This window comes from Trichosurus vulpecula, chromosome 1 (genome assembly GCF_011100635.1).
Source record: "Trichosurus vulpecula isolate mTriVul1 chromosome 1, mTriVul1.pri, whole genome shotgun sequence".
In the NCBI taxonomy this organism is placed as follows: Eukaryota; Metazoa; Chordata; class Mammalia; order Diprotodontia; family Phalangeridae; genus Trichosurus; species Trichosurus vulpecula.
Genome location: NC_050573.1, coordinates 37,741,345 through 37,757,957, shown reverse-complemented (window position 1 = coordinate 37,757,957; position 16,613 = coordinate 37,741,345). Strand labels below are relative to the sequence as shown.

Genomic DNA, 16,613 nt, shown 5'->3' with positions numbered 1-16,613 from the left:
AGGACTAGAGTTCTGGAGAGAAATTGGGGCAGGATAGACGTCAGATCAGATGATCCTAAGAACTCATGGAAGTTCACTGAGATGAGATCCATGAAAGTGTAAAGAGGCAACTAAGGAGTGCACCTGCTTAGCAGGTGGGAGATCATAGAATCCAGAGCTGGAAGAGATACCTAAGAACCTTTTTTTTTTTTAAAACAAGCATTTATTAAACAGCATATGCCAGAAGGACAGTTAGGTGGCTCAGTGGATAGAGCCCCAGGCCAGGAATGAGGAAGACCTGAATTCAAATGCACCTCAGACGCTAGTTGTATGGCCCTTGATAAGTCATTTAACCCTGTTTGCCTCAGTTTTCTCATCTGTAAAATGAGCGGGAGAGGGAAATGACAAACCACTCCAGTATCTCTGCCAAGAAAACCCCCAAAGAGGTCACAAAGAGTTGGACATGACTGAGGCACCTGACAGCAATGACTATGTGCCAAGCGCTGAGCTAAGCACTTTACAAATGTTATCTCTTTTGATCTTCATAGCAATCCTAGGAGGTAGGTGTTATTATTCTTTCTTAAATGAGGAAACTGAGGCAGAGAGATGTTAAATCACTTGCCCAGGATCAGCCGGCTAGTAAGTGTCTGAGGCCAGATTCAAATTGAGGTCTTCCTCACTCCAAGTCCACTGTACTACCCAGCTGCCCCTAGATCATGGTGATGACCCAGCAAAGGGGACTGAAAAGGAGTGGTCAGATGGATGTGTAAGAGGTGAGCCAGGAGGAAGCAGTGTCCCAGAAGCTAAGGGGAAAAAAGAGTGTCCAGGAGGCCAGGGATGTTGACAGTGTTAACAGGAAGGTCAAGTAGAACGAAGACAGAAAAATCATGGGATGTAGTGGTTAAGAAGTCATTGGTTTCTTTGGGGCAATGGGTTGGAAGCTAAATTCCTGAGAGGTGGGGAATTAGAGGGAACAAATAAAGATAGACTTTTCTAGGAGTTGAACTGTGAAAGGGAAAACTAAGATAACAGCTTGAGAGAGGATGACAGAATAATGAAAAGAAGGTTTTTATTTTTGTTTTTAAGGACGAGAGGAATCTGGGAATGTTTGGAGGTAGCAGAGAACTAGTTAGTCAGTGGATAAAGGGGATTGAAAATGAGAGAGTGGGAATCATTGAAGGGGCATCCTTGGAGAGGAGAAGTCATGGATGGGATCACAAGGGCACATGTAGCAAGAGGAAAGGCATCCTTTTACTCGAGAGACTGCAGCAAAGGAGGAAGGAATTAGGGGTCAGATAGAGGGATTTGGGGGGAAAAGAGAGGGCTCATGGCAGATGGCCTCTGTTTTCTCAGTAAAATCTCACAGAATTTCAGAGTTGGAAAGGTCAGACCTCAGTGGCCTGCCACTCTAACCTGTACCTCAAAACTAATTTCCTCTCCTACCCAAAAAGTAGTCATTCAGCTTTTGCTCGAAGACTTCCAATGAAGAGCCACCCACCCACTTCCCAAGGCAGCCTATTCTGCTTTTGACCTGTTGTTAGGCTTAACTTTGCTTCTTTGCAGCTTCCAGTCATTGCTCCTAGTTTGGCCTTCTGGGACCAAAGAGAACTAATCTAACTCTTCTTTCTCGTGAGAGCCCTTTAGATACTTGAAGACAGCTGTCATTTCCTCCCAAGTCAGCAGCCCTCTAGGTTAATAAACCTTCCTAGCTGCTTCATTTGGTCCACTTATGGCATGAACTTGAATTTCTTCATCACCCTGGTTGCCCTCTTGTGGACACTCCATTTTTCCTATGTCCACTTTGAAATGTGGCTCCTAGAACCAATAGGGGTAGAGAGCCTGTGTTGAGTGGGAAGAGGGGAGAAGGTTGTTGGTTGGGAATTTGAAGAGAGAAGGGAGGGTTTGGAATAACCATTTTGTTGTAGTGTGCAAGCAAGTCAGTCAAGGAAAAATAAAAGGATTTCTGCACAGCACTGAGTGTCCATCTGGGATTAGATAACAGATTTGTTGTGGACCTCATTGGTGTGACTATATAACTTTTCTCCATTGGTGTTCAATAGCAAGAGCAGAAATGAAGAAAGCTGACAGGAGGTTAACCCCACCTGCTGGAGCTGGACAAGAGGACAAGGCAGAAAGTGATTCAGCAGAATGGTATATGGTTGAATTGGTCGATTCTAGGCTCCATACTGAAGAGAGGCCTCAGAGGCCACCCCATCCAACCTTAGAGGCCACTCCTTGGCCTATTTTTAAGAGTCCTTGGATTTCTTCAAAGCTCAATACTAGTACCACCATTGGCAGAAAGTCTTTTTTGATCTCCTGGTTATTAGTACCATCTCCCTTTTCAAATCTCTTGTTTTTGCTTCTCTGTGTATATGTTGTATCTCTCGTCACCCCAGAGAATGTCAGTTCCTTGAGGAATAGGGACCGATTTTGTCTTTGTATCCCTCCTACCTAGGCACCTTCAACATAAATGCTTGTTGAACCGAACTCAGCACATCACTTATCCGTCCTACCTGTATGTTATCTGTAAATTTGATAAGCATGACATGCCTCCATCTAAAACGTTAATGAAAAATTTGGGGGGCTGAGCATGTGTGTTTTGTCACTCAACTAAAGATCTCCCTTCAAACTGATATGGGGCCATTAATGACTATCATTTGTGTACGGCCATTCATCTACCTCAAAACCCCTTCCATAACAGAGTAAGTGTGTGTGTGTGTGTGCGCGCGTGCGCGCGCGAGCACGTAGGGGTTCAGGGTAGGTGTGGGGTGGCTGTGTTGGTTTGCTTCCTTGACAGGGCACTTCTAGGCAGAAGAAATAACATGAACCAAAACACAGGTTATGGAGAGAGCACTTTGGTTCGAACCTCAGTATTTCCTGATGGAAGGAGCACTGGATTTATGTTCTGAGTACATGGGTTAAAATCCTGTCTCTATTGCCTCTGTGACTTTGGGGATGTCACTTTCCCCTCTCTGGGTATCAGTTCTCTCATCTGTAAAATGAAGATGTTGGACTAGACCTTCTAGCTCTAAATCCCGTGATGATTATGAGAGACAATTGATTCTTTCATGCTGTAGAGGGCTATGTTGGTGTTGGGGTAGTCCTGGCCCTATGTTTAGGTCTGTCCTCAGCCATGCTGTGAGAAAGTGGAAGGAAAGCAGAATGTGACCCTTTCTGTCCACTTTCTGAATAGCCCTTAAGAAAAGTGTGATGTGTGTTTTAGTGGGAGGAGGAAGGGAGTACTAGACTAGAAAGCAGGCACATCGATCATGATTTTTGCCCCCGTTCTGCCTTTCATTGCCTGTGTGACCTTGACAAGTCACTTCAATTTCTCTAAGCCTCAGTTTCTCATCTGAAAAGCAGCCATAAACAGTACTAATCCTGAGCACTTTTTGAGGCCCAAATGAGGCAACCGTGTATAAAAATGCTTTGAAAACCTCAAAGCATTAGAAAAATATAAGGCATTTCCTTTTCAAAAAAAATACCTGGATAAAGATCTAAGTTGTTAGTTTCAAGGAAAGTATAACTAGAGCTCTGCTGTTTTATAGAATCTTAGAGTAGCAAGGGACCTTAGAGGTTATTTAGTCCAAACACATCCTCATTCCAACTAACTATGAGCCTTTGCTTGAAGCCTTCAAGTTATGGGGAATCCCCCATCCCCACCCCGCCTCCCAAATCAGCCCATTCTTCATTGGCTAACTCCCTTGTTGGTTTTTCCTTATATTGATTCTAGCTCTGCCTCTTTGTAATTTCCGCTGCCCTCTGGGGCCTAGCAGAGATGATAAGTCCTTAAAGTACATTACAATTTCTCTCATATCTTCCCTAAATTGACTCGGGCTAAATATCTATTATAGCTTCTTCAGATAATCCTCATGTGATATGGTCTTAAGTCCTTTGACTATACTGGTTACCCCTTTCTGGATGTGCCCCATTCTAGCTATGTCCTTCCTAGAATATGATGCCCATAACTGATGGCAGTATTAGTCCAGGTATAATCTGGACCTCACCAGTGGAGAGGACAGTAGCAGTAGAACCTTACCTTCTGGCTCTAGACACTCTTCCTCATCTAAAGCAGCCTGTGATAACGTTGGTGAATTTGGCTGCCGTATCATATGTAATCCAGTATGATTTATGACTTTACCATTACAAAAAGTGTTGGACTTGCTAGAACAAAATAACAGCGCTCTCCTCAAACAAGAAATCTCCCTATGATCCTAACTTAAGATTACAAGATTCCTTGATAGATACAAACCTAGGAATAACTTCGTCAATCTTCTGATTATCATCGTCATAGACATAAAACTCCCAGGGAGGGAGACGTTGTCAGTGGTGTTCCTCATTAATGTGGAAGAAGCTCAGCTCAGGTTCCAAATGGAGGAAGAATTTCCTCCAGATGGTGAGGTTCTTCTGGTGCTCCTTTTTGCAAATGACATTGTACTGATGGCATCAAATTCCAGAATGGCTGCAGGGCCTCTTCATTCAAAGAGACAGGCCTCATGGTTGATGAAGGGAAGAACCAAATGGGAGAAAGAAGCCATACTGTCCAAATTATGATGTGCCCTTGAATGGGCAGCCCACTGACTTAGTCTGTAGGTGGGGAACAGGCATTGCAGAGGGGTAGGAAACACCCTGGAACTGACTAGGAAGAGGAGAGCAGGTGTACTATTTGCTTCTTGACACAGAAGCCCAATAAAATAATGCCCTAAAAATAATGGAACAACATCTCCCAAGAGGCAGAATTGTAGATGACCCCCCAATGGTCAAAAATATATAGCGTTTATTAATGAACATTAATTCAGTTCTGTAAACATTTATTTATTAAGTTGCTATGTGCAAGGCAGTATTTTAGGGACTAGGGATAGAAAGTCAAAATGAAGAACAATCCTGTCCCTCCAGGAGCTGGTATTCTATTGGAGTGGGGGAAAAAGGGGGAGGAATAAGATGCTCACACAAGGAAAATGAGGAGGGGACAGAGCAGTTAACAGCTGGGGGAAGGAAATTAAGAAAGGCTCTATAGAGAAGGTAGCATCTGAGCTGAGCCTTAAGGGAAGATTAAAGCCTTAAAGGATTCTGAGAGGTAGATGGGGGGTGGGGGGCGGGGCAGGGAGGGGCAAGGTGTGCATCCAGGCAACATCAGGAAATGAAGCACTGAATTCAGGCAACATTTAGTAATCCAGTTTGGTTGAAATGTAGCATTCATAAAGGGAAATAGTATAAAGGAGGGATTGAAGAAGACAGGTGCCAGCCAGTGGAGCACCTTAAATGCTGGTTGAGAAGTTTGTATTTTATACAATAGACAATGGGGAGCAACATGGTAGAGCTAGACCTTATAAAGATTGATTTGGTAGCTGTCTGGTAGAGGGATTAAAGTGGGGAGGGACTGGAAGCAGAGACACCATGTAGGACGCTTTTGCAATCATCCAGATGAGGTAGCAAAAAGCCCAAGTTGACAGTGGCCTTGTGAGTGTTGAGAAGGGGATAGGTGGGAGACATTTCATTTCAGTTTATTTTATTTTTTACTTTTACACTTTATGGTGAAGATATTCCATACTTTCATAGCTGAATTCACATAGATCCCCAGTGGTCATTCAGTCTCACATTCCGATTATGTGATAAAAGGCTTTTACTTTTTGATCCTCTTTCTTTTTTTTATTATTTTTTAGATTTTTTTTTTATTTTTAGTTTATAACACTTGGTTCTACATAATTTTGAGTTCCAGATTTTCTTCCCTCCCTCCCCCCGCCCTCCTCAAGATGGCATGGAATCTGATATATCTTCTATGTATAACTTCGCATGGAACTAATTTACACACTAGTCAAGTTGTGGAGAAGAATTATGACCAATGGAATGAATCATGAGAAAGAAAAAACAGAACCAAAAAAACCCCCAAAAACAAAAACAAAAGAGAGGGAAAAAAAGGCAAGCATAAAGTGTGCCTCAATCTGCATTCATACTTCATAGTTCTTTCTCTGGATGTAGATAGTATTCTCCATTGTGAGTCCTTTGGAGTTGTCTTTGCACCTTGTGTTGCTGAGAATAACCAAGTCTATCAGGGTTAGTTGTCACAGAATCCATATATCTGTGGTTATGTATAATGTTCTCCTGGCTCTGCTCCACTCACTTAGCATTATATCGTGTAAGTTTTTCCAGGTTGTTATGAAGTCCGTATCATCCCCATTTCTTATAGCACAATAGTATTCCATTACCTTCATATACCACAGCTTGTTCAGCCATTCCCCAATTGATGGGCATCCCCTTGATTTCCAATTCTTAGCTACTACAAAAAGAGCCACTATAAATATTTTTGTACATATGGGTCCTTTTTGGTGGGAGACATTTTAAAGGAGAATTGCCAAGGGTTGGCAAATGATTGGGTGTGAGGTCGTGACCTCAGTGGAAATAGTTGCTAAGCATGGGTGCCATATTGTATGTGAAGCTTTTTTTCATCTTCCGATTATTAGTGATCTCTCCTTCTTGAAATTACTTTGTATACATTTGTGTACATGTTATATCCCTCCAGTAGAATAAAACTTGAGGGCAGAGCTTTATTTTTGTATTTGTATCTTTGGTACCTAGTGGTATCTAGCATATTGTAGGCATTTAATAAATGTTTGTTGAAATTAAACAGAGATGATTACAGAAGGGAACTGGTTTAGGTAAAAGATAATGAGTTCTGTTTTGGATCCACCGAGTTGTAGATGTCAGTAAACTAGATGTCTAGCAGACAGTTGGTGTTATGGAACTGGCCTTCTGCCAAAGAGATTAGAGTTGGATTTATAGATTTGGGAATTATCTATGTAGAGATGATAAGCAAAGCCATGGGAGAGGATGAAATCACAAGGGACAAAGTCTAGAGAGACTTGTGTACAATAAATGATGTAAGTGGTATCACCCAGGAAATGTATGATTAGAGAAAGCTGTTGGGCTCCTTGGGTAGTGAGAGCTAACAATAACAGATGAATGAGCTCGAGTGATGCTCTAGGCCCCAGGGAATGTTAAGAGACCAGAGAAAGAAGGTCATCTGCACTTGGGCAGAGCTTCAGTGGCGCTTTGTGGGAGGACACAGAGTACGGTCTATAAGATGAGAAAGATGTGACTGGGCTGTGATCTGTGCCACAAGAGAGGAGGACCCCCAGCCCTGAAGTCATTGAAATGCTGCAGTCTAAGGTCAGGGACCTAGGAGAAGGCAGATGTACCCCTACGCAGGCAGACCTCTTCAAGGATTGAAGTGCAAGTGGCCAGTGCTGGCGCCCTAGTTGTTAAAGGGGACAAAAGAAATAATATCACTAGCGCTGTTCAACCCTTTTACCTCATAAATAATCAAATTATTTTCATCTTTTAATAGGTTTGACGTACTTATGGACGATTTAGATACTGTTCCTGTGTCAACAATGCAACTTAACAATTCTAGGAAACAACTCCAGTTTCTCCCTGTGGATGATTTGGAAGGTATTTTTTCTCAAAATGCTTTTAAAATTCTGACAGTTGTCTTACCTTCATGATTTGGTATCTTTGAAGGGTCTGAACTGTATATTACAGTGTCTTGCATTTGAAAACATTTTGTATCTTAGGTTCTCTAAAAAAAAAGTTATAGTTAAGCTTCAAAGCTTTGAGTGAATCATGGCTGTCCGGGCTGAAGAGTTGCGAGACTGAAAAACCAAATGGTTAACGTTTAGTTAGCATTGAGAGAAAGCATGGTTTATGTAGAAGGTTGAGAGAACAGTTTTACTTTCTGGATGATCTGGATTCAAGTCCTGTCTTTGACATATCCAGGCCATGTGATCCTGGGTAAGTCACTTAACAAAACTCAGTTCCGCAGTCAACTTTTTAAAATAGAACATAAGTTACAGAGTTGCTGAACTGCATAGGTTAAGGGAGTTTTCATACCAGGAAGTCCTCACAGTCATTAAATCCAGTTCTGGACCAAAAAAAACCCTGTTAAAATTATCTGTAATCCCTTTTACTGGGGCCATACTCTGTCCAATTATTTCTCAGTGTCCAAAATAGAATAGTTTACAACTTAGAAATGGAATGGTTTCCTTACTCTGAAATGAAAGTTTATTAGTCAGATATTTTGTAAAGATAGCCATAGATTCTCTAGAACTCCTTAGAGAAAAGGCACCTTTATGAAAGAGGTGATTATAGCATGTTGGTTTGTATCCTTCACTGTTTAAGAAAGTGTTTCCACCAAACGATCAATATTTTTCTTTGAATTACTGTGACACATTTTCATCTGCCTATATTGTATTTAATCTGTGTGTGTTTTATTAAAGATTGATTTAAAAGTAACCTTTCCTCCTGCTAGAAGGTAAACATTCAAGCAGCACTACTACTGATCACCATGGTAAACATAGCTCTTGTACTTCTGAACAATCATTGCCAAATGGAATGAAGAAAATACCAAGTTTGGAAAAGAATAAGTCACCCTATGAACCCTGTAAAACTAAGTCAGCAGTAACATCTTATGAAAACGACTTTGAATATCTGGCACATGTGAGGACCCTGAGTGAAACTGAACAGCTTTTTGATGACCTTACAAGAGAAAAGCAACAGGTAAAAACAATCTTTTTGAAAAAGAAAACTAAACTTTGTTTTCTCAGTTTAGTGCTTATGACTAAGGAATGATACAGAAGAGATTTCAGTTTAAGCTTCACCTTTTATGGGAGAGAGAAGTGCTGTTAACTGCTCTTCCTGGAGCTTTCCCAGTAGGCCTCAGTCGTTTGAGGCTGGGCCCCTCTTTCTGGCAGTTGCTGTTCTCGGTAACAGAATGGAGTCACTTGAAGACAAACTGGGCAAGGGAACAAAGACAAGGATAGAATAAATAGATTTATTTTAGTTCACATTAAATATTGGGAAGTGAATAACCTCAAATTAAACCTTGTCATTAAAGGAGAATTCTTTTTAGAATGTTTTTTTAAATACTTTATTATTTATTTAATATTTTTAGTTTCCAGCATTGATTTCCACAAGATTTTGAATTACAAATTTTCTCCCCATTTCTGCCCTCCCCCCCCACTCCAAGATGGCATATATTCTGATTGCCCCATTTCCCAGTCAGCCCTCCCTTCTGTAACCCCGCTCCCCCCCATCTTCTTTTCCCTTACTTTCTTGTAGGGCAAGATAGATTTCTGTGTCCATTGCCTATATATCTTATTTCCCAGTTGCATGCAAAAACAACTTTTTTTTTGAACATCTGCTTTTAAAACTTTGAGTTCCAAATTCTCTCCCCTCTTCCCTCCCCACCCACCCTATCTAAGAAGGCAAGCAATTCAACATAGGTCACACGTGTATCATTATGCAAAACCCTTCCACAATACTTATGTTGTGAGACTAACTATATTTTGCTCCCTCCTATCCAATCCCCCTTTATTCAGTTTTCTCCCTTGACCTTGTCCCTTTTCGAAAGTGTTTGCTTTTGATTACCTCCTCCCCCTATCTGCCCTCCCTTCTATCATCCCCCTTTTTTTATCCCTTTCCTCCTTTCCTGTGGGGTAAGATACCCAATTGAGTGTGTATGTTATTCCCTCCTCAAGTCAAATCCAATGAGAGCAAGATTCACTCATGCCCCCTCACCTGCCCCCTCTTCCCTTCCAACAGAACTGCTTTTTCTTGCCACTTTTATGTGAGATAATTTGCTCCATTCTATCTCTCCCCTTCTCCCTCTCTCAATATATTCCTCTCTCATCCCTTATTTTGATTTTATTTTTTTAGATATCATCCCTTCATTTTCAACTCACCCTGTGCCCTATGTTTATATATATGTATATTCCCTTCAGCTAACGTAATACTGAGATCTCATGAATTACACACGTCATCTTTCCATGTAGGAATGTAAACAAAACAGTTCAACTTTAGTAAATCCTTTATGATTTCTCTTTCTTGTTTACCTTTTCATGCTTCTCTTGATTCATGTGTTTAAAAGTCACATTTTCTATTTATCTCTGGTCGTTTCACTGAGAAAGCTTAAAAGTCCTCTACTTTATTGAAAGTCTGTATTTTGCCTTGGAGTATGATACTCAGTTTTGTTGGGTAGGTGATTCTTGGTTTTAATCCTAGCTCCATTGACTTCCAGAATGTCACATTCCAAGCCCTTCGACCCCTTAATGTAGAAGCTGCTAGATCTTGTGTTATCCCGATTGTGTTTCCACAATACTCAAATTGTTTCTTTCTGGCTGCTTGCAGTATTTTCTCCTTGATCTGGGAGCTCTGGAATTTGGCGACAATATTCCTAGGAGTTTTCTTTTTGGGATCTTTTTCAGGAGGCAATCGGTGGATTCTTTCAATTTCTATTTTACCCTCTGGTTCTAGAATACCAGGGCAGTTCTCCTTGATAATTTCTTGAAAGATGATATCTAGGCTCTTTTTTTGCATGGCTTTCAGGTAGTCCAATAATTTTTAAATTCTCTCTCCTGGATCTATTTTCCAGGTCAGTGGTTTTTCCAATGAGATATTTCACATTGTCTTCCATTTTTTCATTCCTTTGGTTCTGTTTTATAGTATCTTGATTTCTCATAAAGTCACTGGCTTCCATTTGCTGCAATCTAATTTTTAAGGTAGTATTTTCTTCAGTGGTCTTTTGGACCTCCTTTTCTATTTGGCTAATTCTGCCTTTCATGGCATTCTTCTCCTCATTGGCGTTTTGGAGCTCTTTTGCCATTTGAGTTAGTCTATTTTTTAAGGTGTTATTTTCTTCAGCATTTTTTGGGGTCTCCTTTAGCCAGTCATTGACATGTTTTTCATGGTTTTCACTCTCATTTCTCTTCCCAGTTTTTCCTCTACTTTTCTTCCTTGCTTTTCCAAATCCTTTTTGAGCTCTTCCATGGCCTGAGACCAATTCATGTTTTTCTTGGAGGCTTTTGATATAGGCTCTTTGACTTTGTTGACTTCTTCTGACTGTATGTTTTGGTCACCAAAGAAAGATTCCAAAGTCTGAGTCTGAATCTGAGTCTGTTTTCGCTGCCTGGCCATATTCCCAGCCATCTACTTTACCCTTGAGTTTTTTGTAAAGGTATGACTGCTTGTAGAGTAGAGAGTACTTTGTCCCAAGCTTGAGGGGCTGCGCTGCTTCTACACAGCAAGCTCTGCCACACCAGCGCTCCTTCTCCCCTTAGAACTGCCAACAGGGATTGTGGCCCAGAGCCAGACAGGGCAAAGCAGGCTCTGCACTCCTGCTCAGATCCACCACTTAATTCCTTCCACCAAGTGGGCCTGGGGCTGGAAGCAACTGCAGCTGTAGCTCTGGAAGCAGCCTCAGAGTTGCACCACTTTTGCTGCCCCTGGGGTTGGTGGCCAATGGCAGACTCCTTTCACTCTGTCCCAGCAGGTTTTCCTACTAACCTGCTCTATTGTCTTTGGTGTTTGTGGGTTGAGAAGTCTGGTAACTGGCACAGCTCAATGATTCAGGGCCCTACAGCCTGTTCTGCCCAGCTCCTGGTCTGGTTGGTCCTGGCACGGTGCACACTGGGCTCTGCTCCGTTCCCAGCTCCATGTGATAGATCCTTCCCAGTGACCATCCAGGCTGTCCTGGACTGGAGCCCTGCTTCCCTCTGCTATTTTGTGGGTTCTGCAGCTCTAGAATTTGTTCAGAGCCATCTTTTACAGGTGTTTGGAGGAACTGGGGGAGAGCTTAAGCAAGTCCCTGCTTTCCAGCTGCCATCTTGGCTCCGCCCCCCCTGCCCCCCCCCCCACTCCTAGAATGTTGTTTTATAGTTTTTTGCATGTGTTCACAGATAGAAGCAGCGCTGAGTCGAATGCCTACTTCTGGAGGAAGAACGACCTTGCAAACAAGATTGAGCCAGGTGAGAGGCATTTAAATGTGCCCAGAGGCTTGCAGGAAGGCTCTACCTACAGGAGCTTTCTTGTAACTCACTTTGGGCCTTCCATTTTCCTCACATTAGAGCCCCATTATCGGATCTGTCTAAATCCAGAGTGACTACTAAGGCCACAATGTATTCTTTTTCAAATGGTCATTTTTTAGTTGCGAAAAACTAGAATGCATTTTGGTGGGTTTTGGTAAGTAATGCGATTTTGGAGGATTCCAAACACGTGCTTCTTTTTAAGAATATCTTTTTCAAATTACAGTTCTCTTGTACTGAACCATTTCAAAACATGATTTTAAGGTTTTCCACAGACTAGCATAGCTCTGAGTCCCTTAATTTAGTGATCACTTAAAATAGTTGCACTTTGCAACTGGAGTTGCTTTGTGGCTGTCATTCCACTAGATGGCCAGGAGGTGGCAGGTGTTAAATAACCCTCAGGCATTTCTCCTGGAATCTTCTCAAAGTAAAAGAGAAATGCTTATAATTATAGGGCTATTTTAGCTCTGTTTTGTCTTCATTATTCTGTTTTGTAATATTTTACACATTGCAGCAAGAGTATTAGCTCTTAAGTTGGGCAGTGTTTCTATTATTAAATAATTTTCCTTTCTGGCTTCATGATTTCTTATATGATTTCCTAAGCCTTTGGGGAAAGCTCCTCTTAAGCTTTTTTTTTTTTTAAAGTGATCTGGGAAATCATGGTTGGCAAAAATCCTGCTGGCCTGGCCCCCTGTAAAATAATATCGCATGAAATATTCAAGGCCCAGGGGCCTTAATTTCTCTTTTTTCTCCCCTACCCTTCAGTCTTATTTTGTTGTGAAGTAGTTAACATTTCATAAGATGTAACACATACTTTCCTTTTCAGTGGTTCTTTGAATTGTCATACAGAGAATTTTGCTCCCTGAATTAAAACCCGTTCAAAATCTGTGGGCTTTGTGTTTTCTCAGAAGAGTGTAAGCTTATTGTGGGGAGGGACTGTTTCATTTTTGCCTTTGTGTTGGTCGTATATTGAATTTCAAGTAAGAGCAGATGATGTAATTCTTTGTAACTTAAGATAAAATTGAAAAACCTGATTTTTAGCATAGTATTCTAAGTTGATAATGGTATGTAACATTTTAATACCCAAGATAGTAAAATCAGGCTACGTATATTTTTTAAATTACAAATTCTGGCAAAACGTTCCTTGCTAATCTGCTGATGAAATCTCACTCGCCGTCCCTCTCCCTTTGGAGATTTGTCTAGGGCTTTATTTTTTAAAAGTCAATAGTAAACATACACATGAAATAGAAAATTTCCAATGTTATTTGGTGTGATAAGTAGCTCACAGTTATGTACTGCTATGCAAAAGGCTTTCTTCACAAACCCCTCCCCCTGCCCCCTACCATAGGTTTGTTTTACAAGTGCTATTCTCATTTTACAGATGGGGAAACTGAGACTTAAGTAACTTGGCCACAGTTATATTGTTCAGACCATTACTCAAACCCAAGTCTGTCCTGACTACAAACCTGGTGCCCCTCTGTTACATATATGTCCCACTGTATCTCTCAATTTCTTTCTGGGAGATAGGAGGTGGAGCCAAGATGGCAGCTGGTAAGCAGGGACTAGAGTGAGCTCTGTACCCGAGTCCCTCCAAAAACTTACAAAAAATGGCTCTGAACCAATTCTAGAACGGCAGAACCCACAGAACAGCAGAGGGAAGCAGGGCTCCAGCCCAGGACAGCCTGGATGGTCTCTGGGTGAGGTCTATCCCACACGGAGCTGGGAGCTGGGAGCTGGGAACGGAGTGGAGCAGAGCCCAGCCTGAGCGGTGTGGACCGTCCAGACCAGAAGCCGGGCGGAGGGGGCCCTAGAGCCCTGAATATGTGAGCTGCAGCAGTTACCAGACCCCTCGACCCACAAACACCAAAGACTGCGGAGAAGGTTAGTGGGAAAAGCTGCAGGAGTGGAAGGAGTTCGAGGTTCAGCTTCCAGCCCCGGGGGCAGTGGAGGTGGGGCAGCTACAGCTGTTGTTACTTCCGGCTCCAGGCCCACCTGGTGGGAGGAATTAAGTGGCGGATCAAAGCAGGAGTGCAACAGCCTGCTGAAGTTCTAAGCCCAGTCTGGACTGGGGGTTCTTGGGGAAGGAGTAGTGCGGGTCTGACAGAGCTGGCACCTCCCCCCCAAACGTGGAACATAGAACTCGTTAGTCTACAAGCAGTCATACCCCACTGAAAAACTCAAGGGTCAAGTTAGTTGGTTGGGAATATGGCCAGGCAGTGAAAACGCACCCAGATTCAGTCTCAGACTTTGGATTCTTTCTTTGGTGACAAAGAAGACCAAAACATACAGCCTAAAGAAGACAACAAAGTCATAGAGCCTACAACAAAAGCCTCCAAGAAAAACATGAACTGGCCCCAGGCCATAGAAGAACTCAAAAAGGATTTGGAAAAGCAAGTTAAAGAAGTAGAGGAAAAATTGGGAAGACAAATGAGAAGGATGCAAGAAAACCACGAAAAACAAGTCAATGACTTGCTAAAGGAGACTCAAAAAAATACTGAAAAATACACTGAAGAAAACAACACTTTAAAAAACAGACTAACTCAAATGGCAAAAGAGCTCCAAAAAGCCAATGAGGAGAAGAATGCCTTGAAAGGCATGTGTGGGATACAAGATTGTTTGTGAAAGCTTCCCATGAATAAATCAAGCAAGGTAATACTCAGATAGTATAAATTTAGTTAGGATGTAGACCTCACTAGGCCTAAGTTTCGTTTTCCTGTAAATCATATGATTTCAGGGAAATCAGGTGGTCTCCCCTTCTCCCCCTCCCCTAGCCTACTCGCATGCCGTCATCTTAACATTGAGATTTCCCTATAAGGTAATTCTGTAGTTTCTGTGCTAGTATTGGATAAACTTATTCTGGCATAGATTGTGAGGCCACCTGTCCCAGCAAATAGGGACAGGGGTCCAGCCTCTAGGGGTGGAATTTCTTAGAATTGTTTGTACAAGGTTATATATCCCCTTGCTTGCCTTCTCCCCCTTGCCTCTCTGCACTACCATCCCACCCTGGTAGTGGGAGATGCCCAATTCTTGCGAGACTTGATCAAATAAAGCTTCTGTTTTGTTTCTACCTTGAGAAAACCGAGACACCTCTGTTTTTGTTTATTTTGAGCCTGTGGTTTGTCCCACACAGGCAGAATTAGCCAAATGGAAAAGGAGGTCCAAAAGACCACTGAAGAAAATACTACTTTAAAAAAGTGGAAGCTAGTGACTTTATGAGAAATCAGGATATTATAAAACAGAACCAAAGGAATGAAAAAATGGAAGACAATGTGAAATATCTCCTTGGAAAAACCACTGACCTGGAAAATAGATCCAGGAGAGATAATTTAAATTTCTTTCTGCCTATATAATTTCTCTAGATTAAAAAAATCCTAGTGTGGATGTATAGGTGACAGTTGTTATTTCAAAATCCATTGTGAAGTTCCTAAAATAAGTTTCTTCATTTTCACTGGAATGAGAAGAGATCTCTTCTTTTTCTGTAATGATAGTGAACAGCTTTTTCAAAATATGAGATCCTTTTTGAAGGTACATAATTATTTCCCAAGGACAGAAATTTATTTTTTATTATTCAGTTAAAAGAGGACAATGTAAGTGATCAAAGAGGTTTGTGCTGAAGGTGAAATAAAACACATTGATAATTTAATGTCTGTAGCTGCTTCTTTGCAAAGGGAATGGTAAATTCAAAAGCAGTTTAGAAACAGTAGTTTTGCTAGTGGTTACAGAGCCATGGAACTAATTGTATGCTGCTAACTTCACATTTTTTCTGTGTTTATTCAGGAGGCCCTAGAAGATCGTTTGGAAAGGATTAATAGAGAACTGGGTCCAATTCGGATGACGCTGAAGAGATTTCATGTTTTGCACTCCTCTGCAAATCTCTGAGATTTGAAGCTATTAAATTTTGAGACATTTTTCTTTGCACTAATGTATAATTATGCACTCAGAAAATGCAAATCATTTTATACAGTTTGTAAATCCTCAATGGTAGTTTTAAAATCATGCTATTTACACTTAATATTTTTTACTTCAAATAGCCAACATAAATTTTAAAGCTATTTTTGTTATGCTCAGGAATCTCTTAATTGTATATTTTACTATTTAAAAAGTCTTATTTTTAAATAGTGTATGTCTCCAATTTATAAAGATAAGGAAGAATAAATAGGGAGGCTTTTTGTTTTCTAAAAACAAAGTGTTACCCTTTTAAGATGAACTTTTTGCACACCATTTTTTCTAGACTTATATTGTAAATATGCACTTTGGGATTTTTTTTGTATAAGTACTTAGCAGCACCTGCTTTTTGTAGTGGCAGAACAATCGAAGCTCAATGCAAAAAAGGATTTCAGTGTAACATTGTATTTAGTTGAAAATATTTGGATGCAAATTCTGTTTCAAATACAGGTGTGAGAAAATGACCAGCTCCTCATCTCTTGGTAGATTAGAAGATGCTTAAGTAGTTTTTAAAATGAATAATATGAGAATAATTGTCATTTTTCCCCTCTAAAATGTATTTTTTGTGAGGAAGTAATCAGAGGGATTTAATTCTTTATTTTGCCACATAGCAATGCTTGAAAATTGTGAAGATTATTTATTACATAGAGGAGAAGCCTGGGTCTATATAAATACCTGGTATTGACATAGATTATCCTTTGTTTTAGTGATGTTCTTGGGGTCACTTTGTTGAGTAGGAGGCTTTGCTGGCTCCCAGTCTGGAAATGTGCTATGTGTATCACACCTGAAAATTACTTGCTGCCACTTGGAAGGCATTAACAAAATGGTAGATCT

The 16,613-nt window shown here is 41.0% G+C and overlaps 1 protein-coding gene across 1 annotated transcript in view; it reads left to right on the top strand.

The window, feature by feature from the left end:
* Positions 1-15,886, top strand: part of MPHOSPH9 (M-phase phosphoprotein 9) — a 51,881-nt gene extending 35,995 nt beyond the window's left edge. The window contains exons 20-23 of the mRNA XM_036741527.1: positions 7,325-7,428; positions 8,285-8,532; positions 11,709-11,777; positions 15,612-15,886. Coding sequence (XP_036597422.1) covers positions 7,325-7,428; positions 8,285-8,532; positions 11,709-11,777; positions 15,612-15,713 — 523 coding nt within the window. The 3' untranslated portion in view covers positions 15,714-15,886. The remainder of the gene's footprint in view (positions 1-7,324; positions 7,429-8,284; positions 8,533-11,708; positions 11,778-15,611) is intronic.
* The last annotated feature ends 727 nt before the right edge of the window (positions 15,887-16,613 follow it).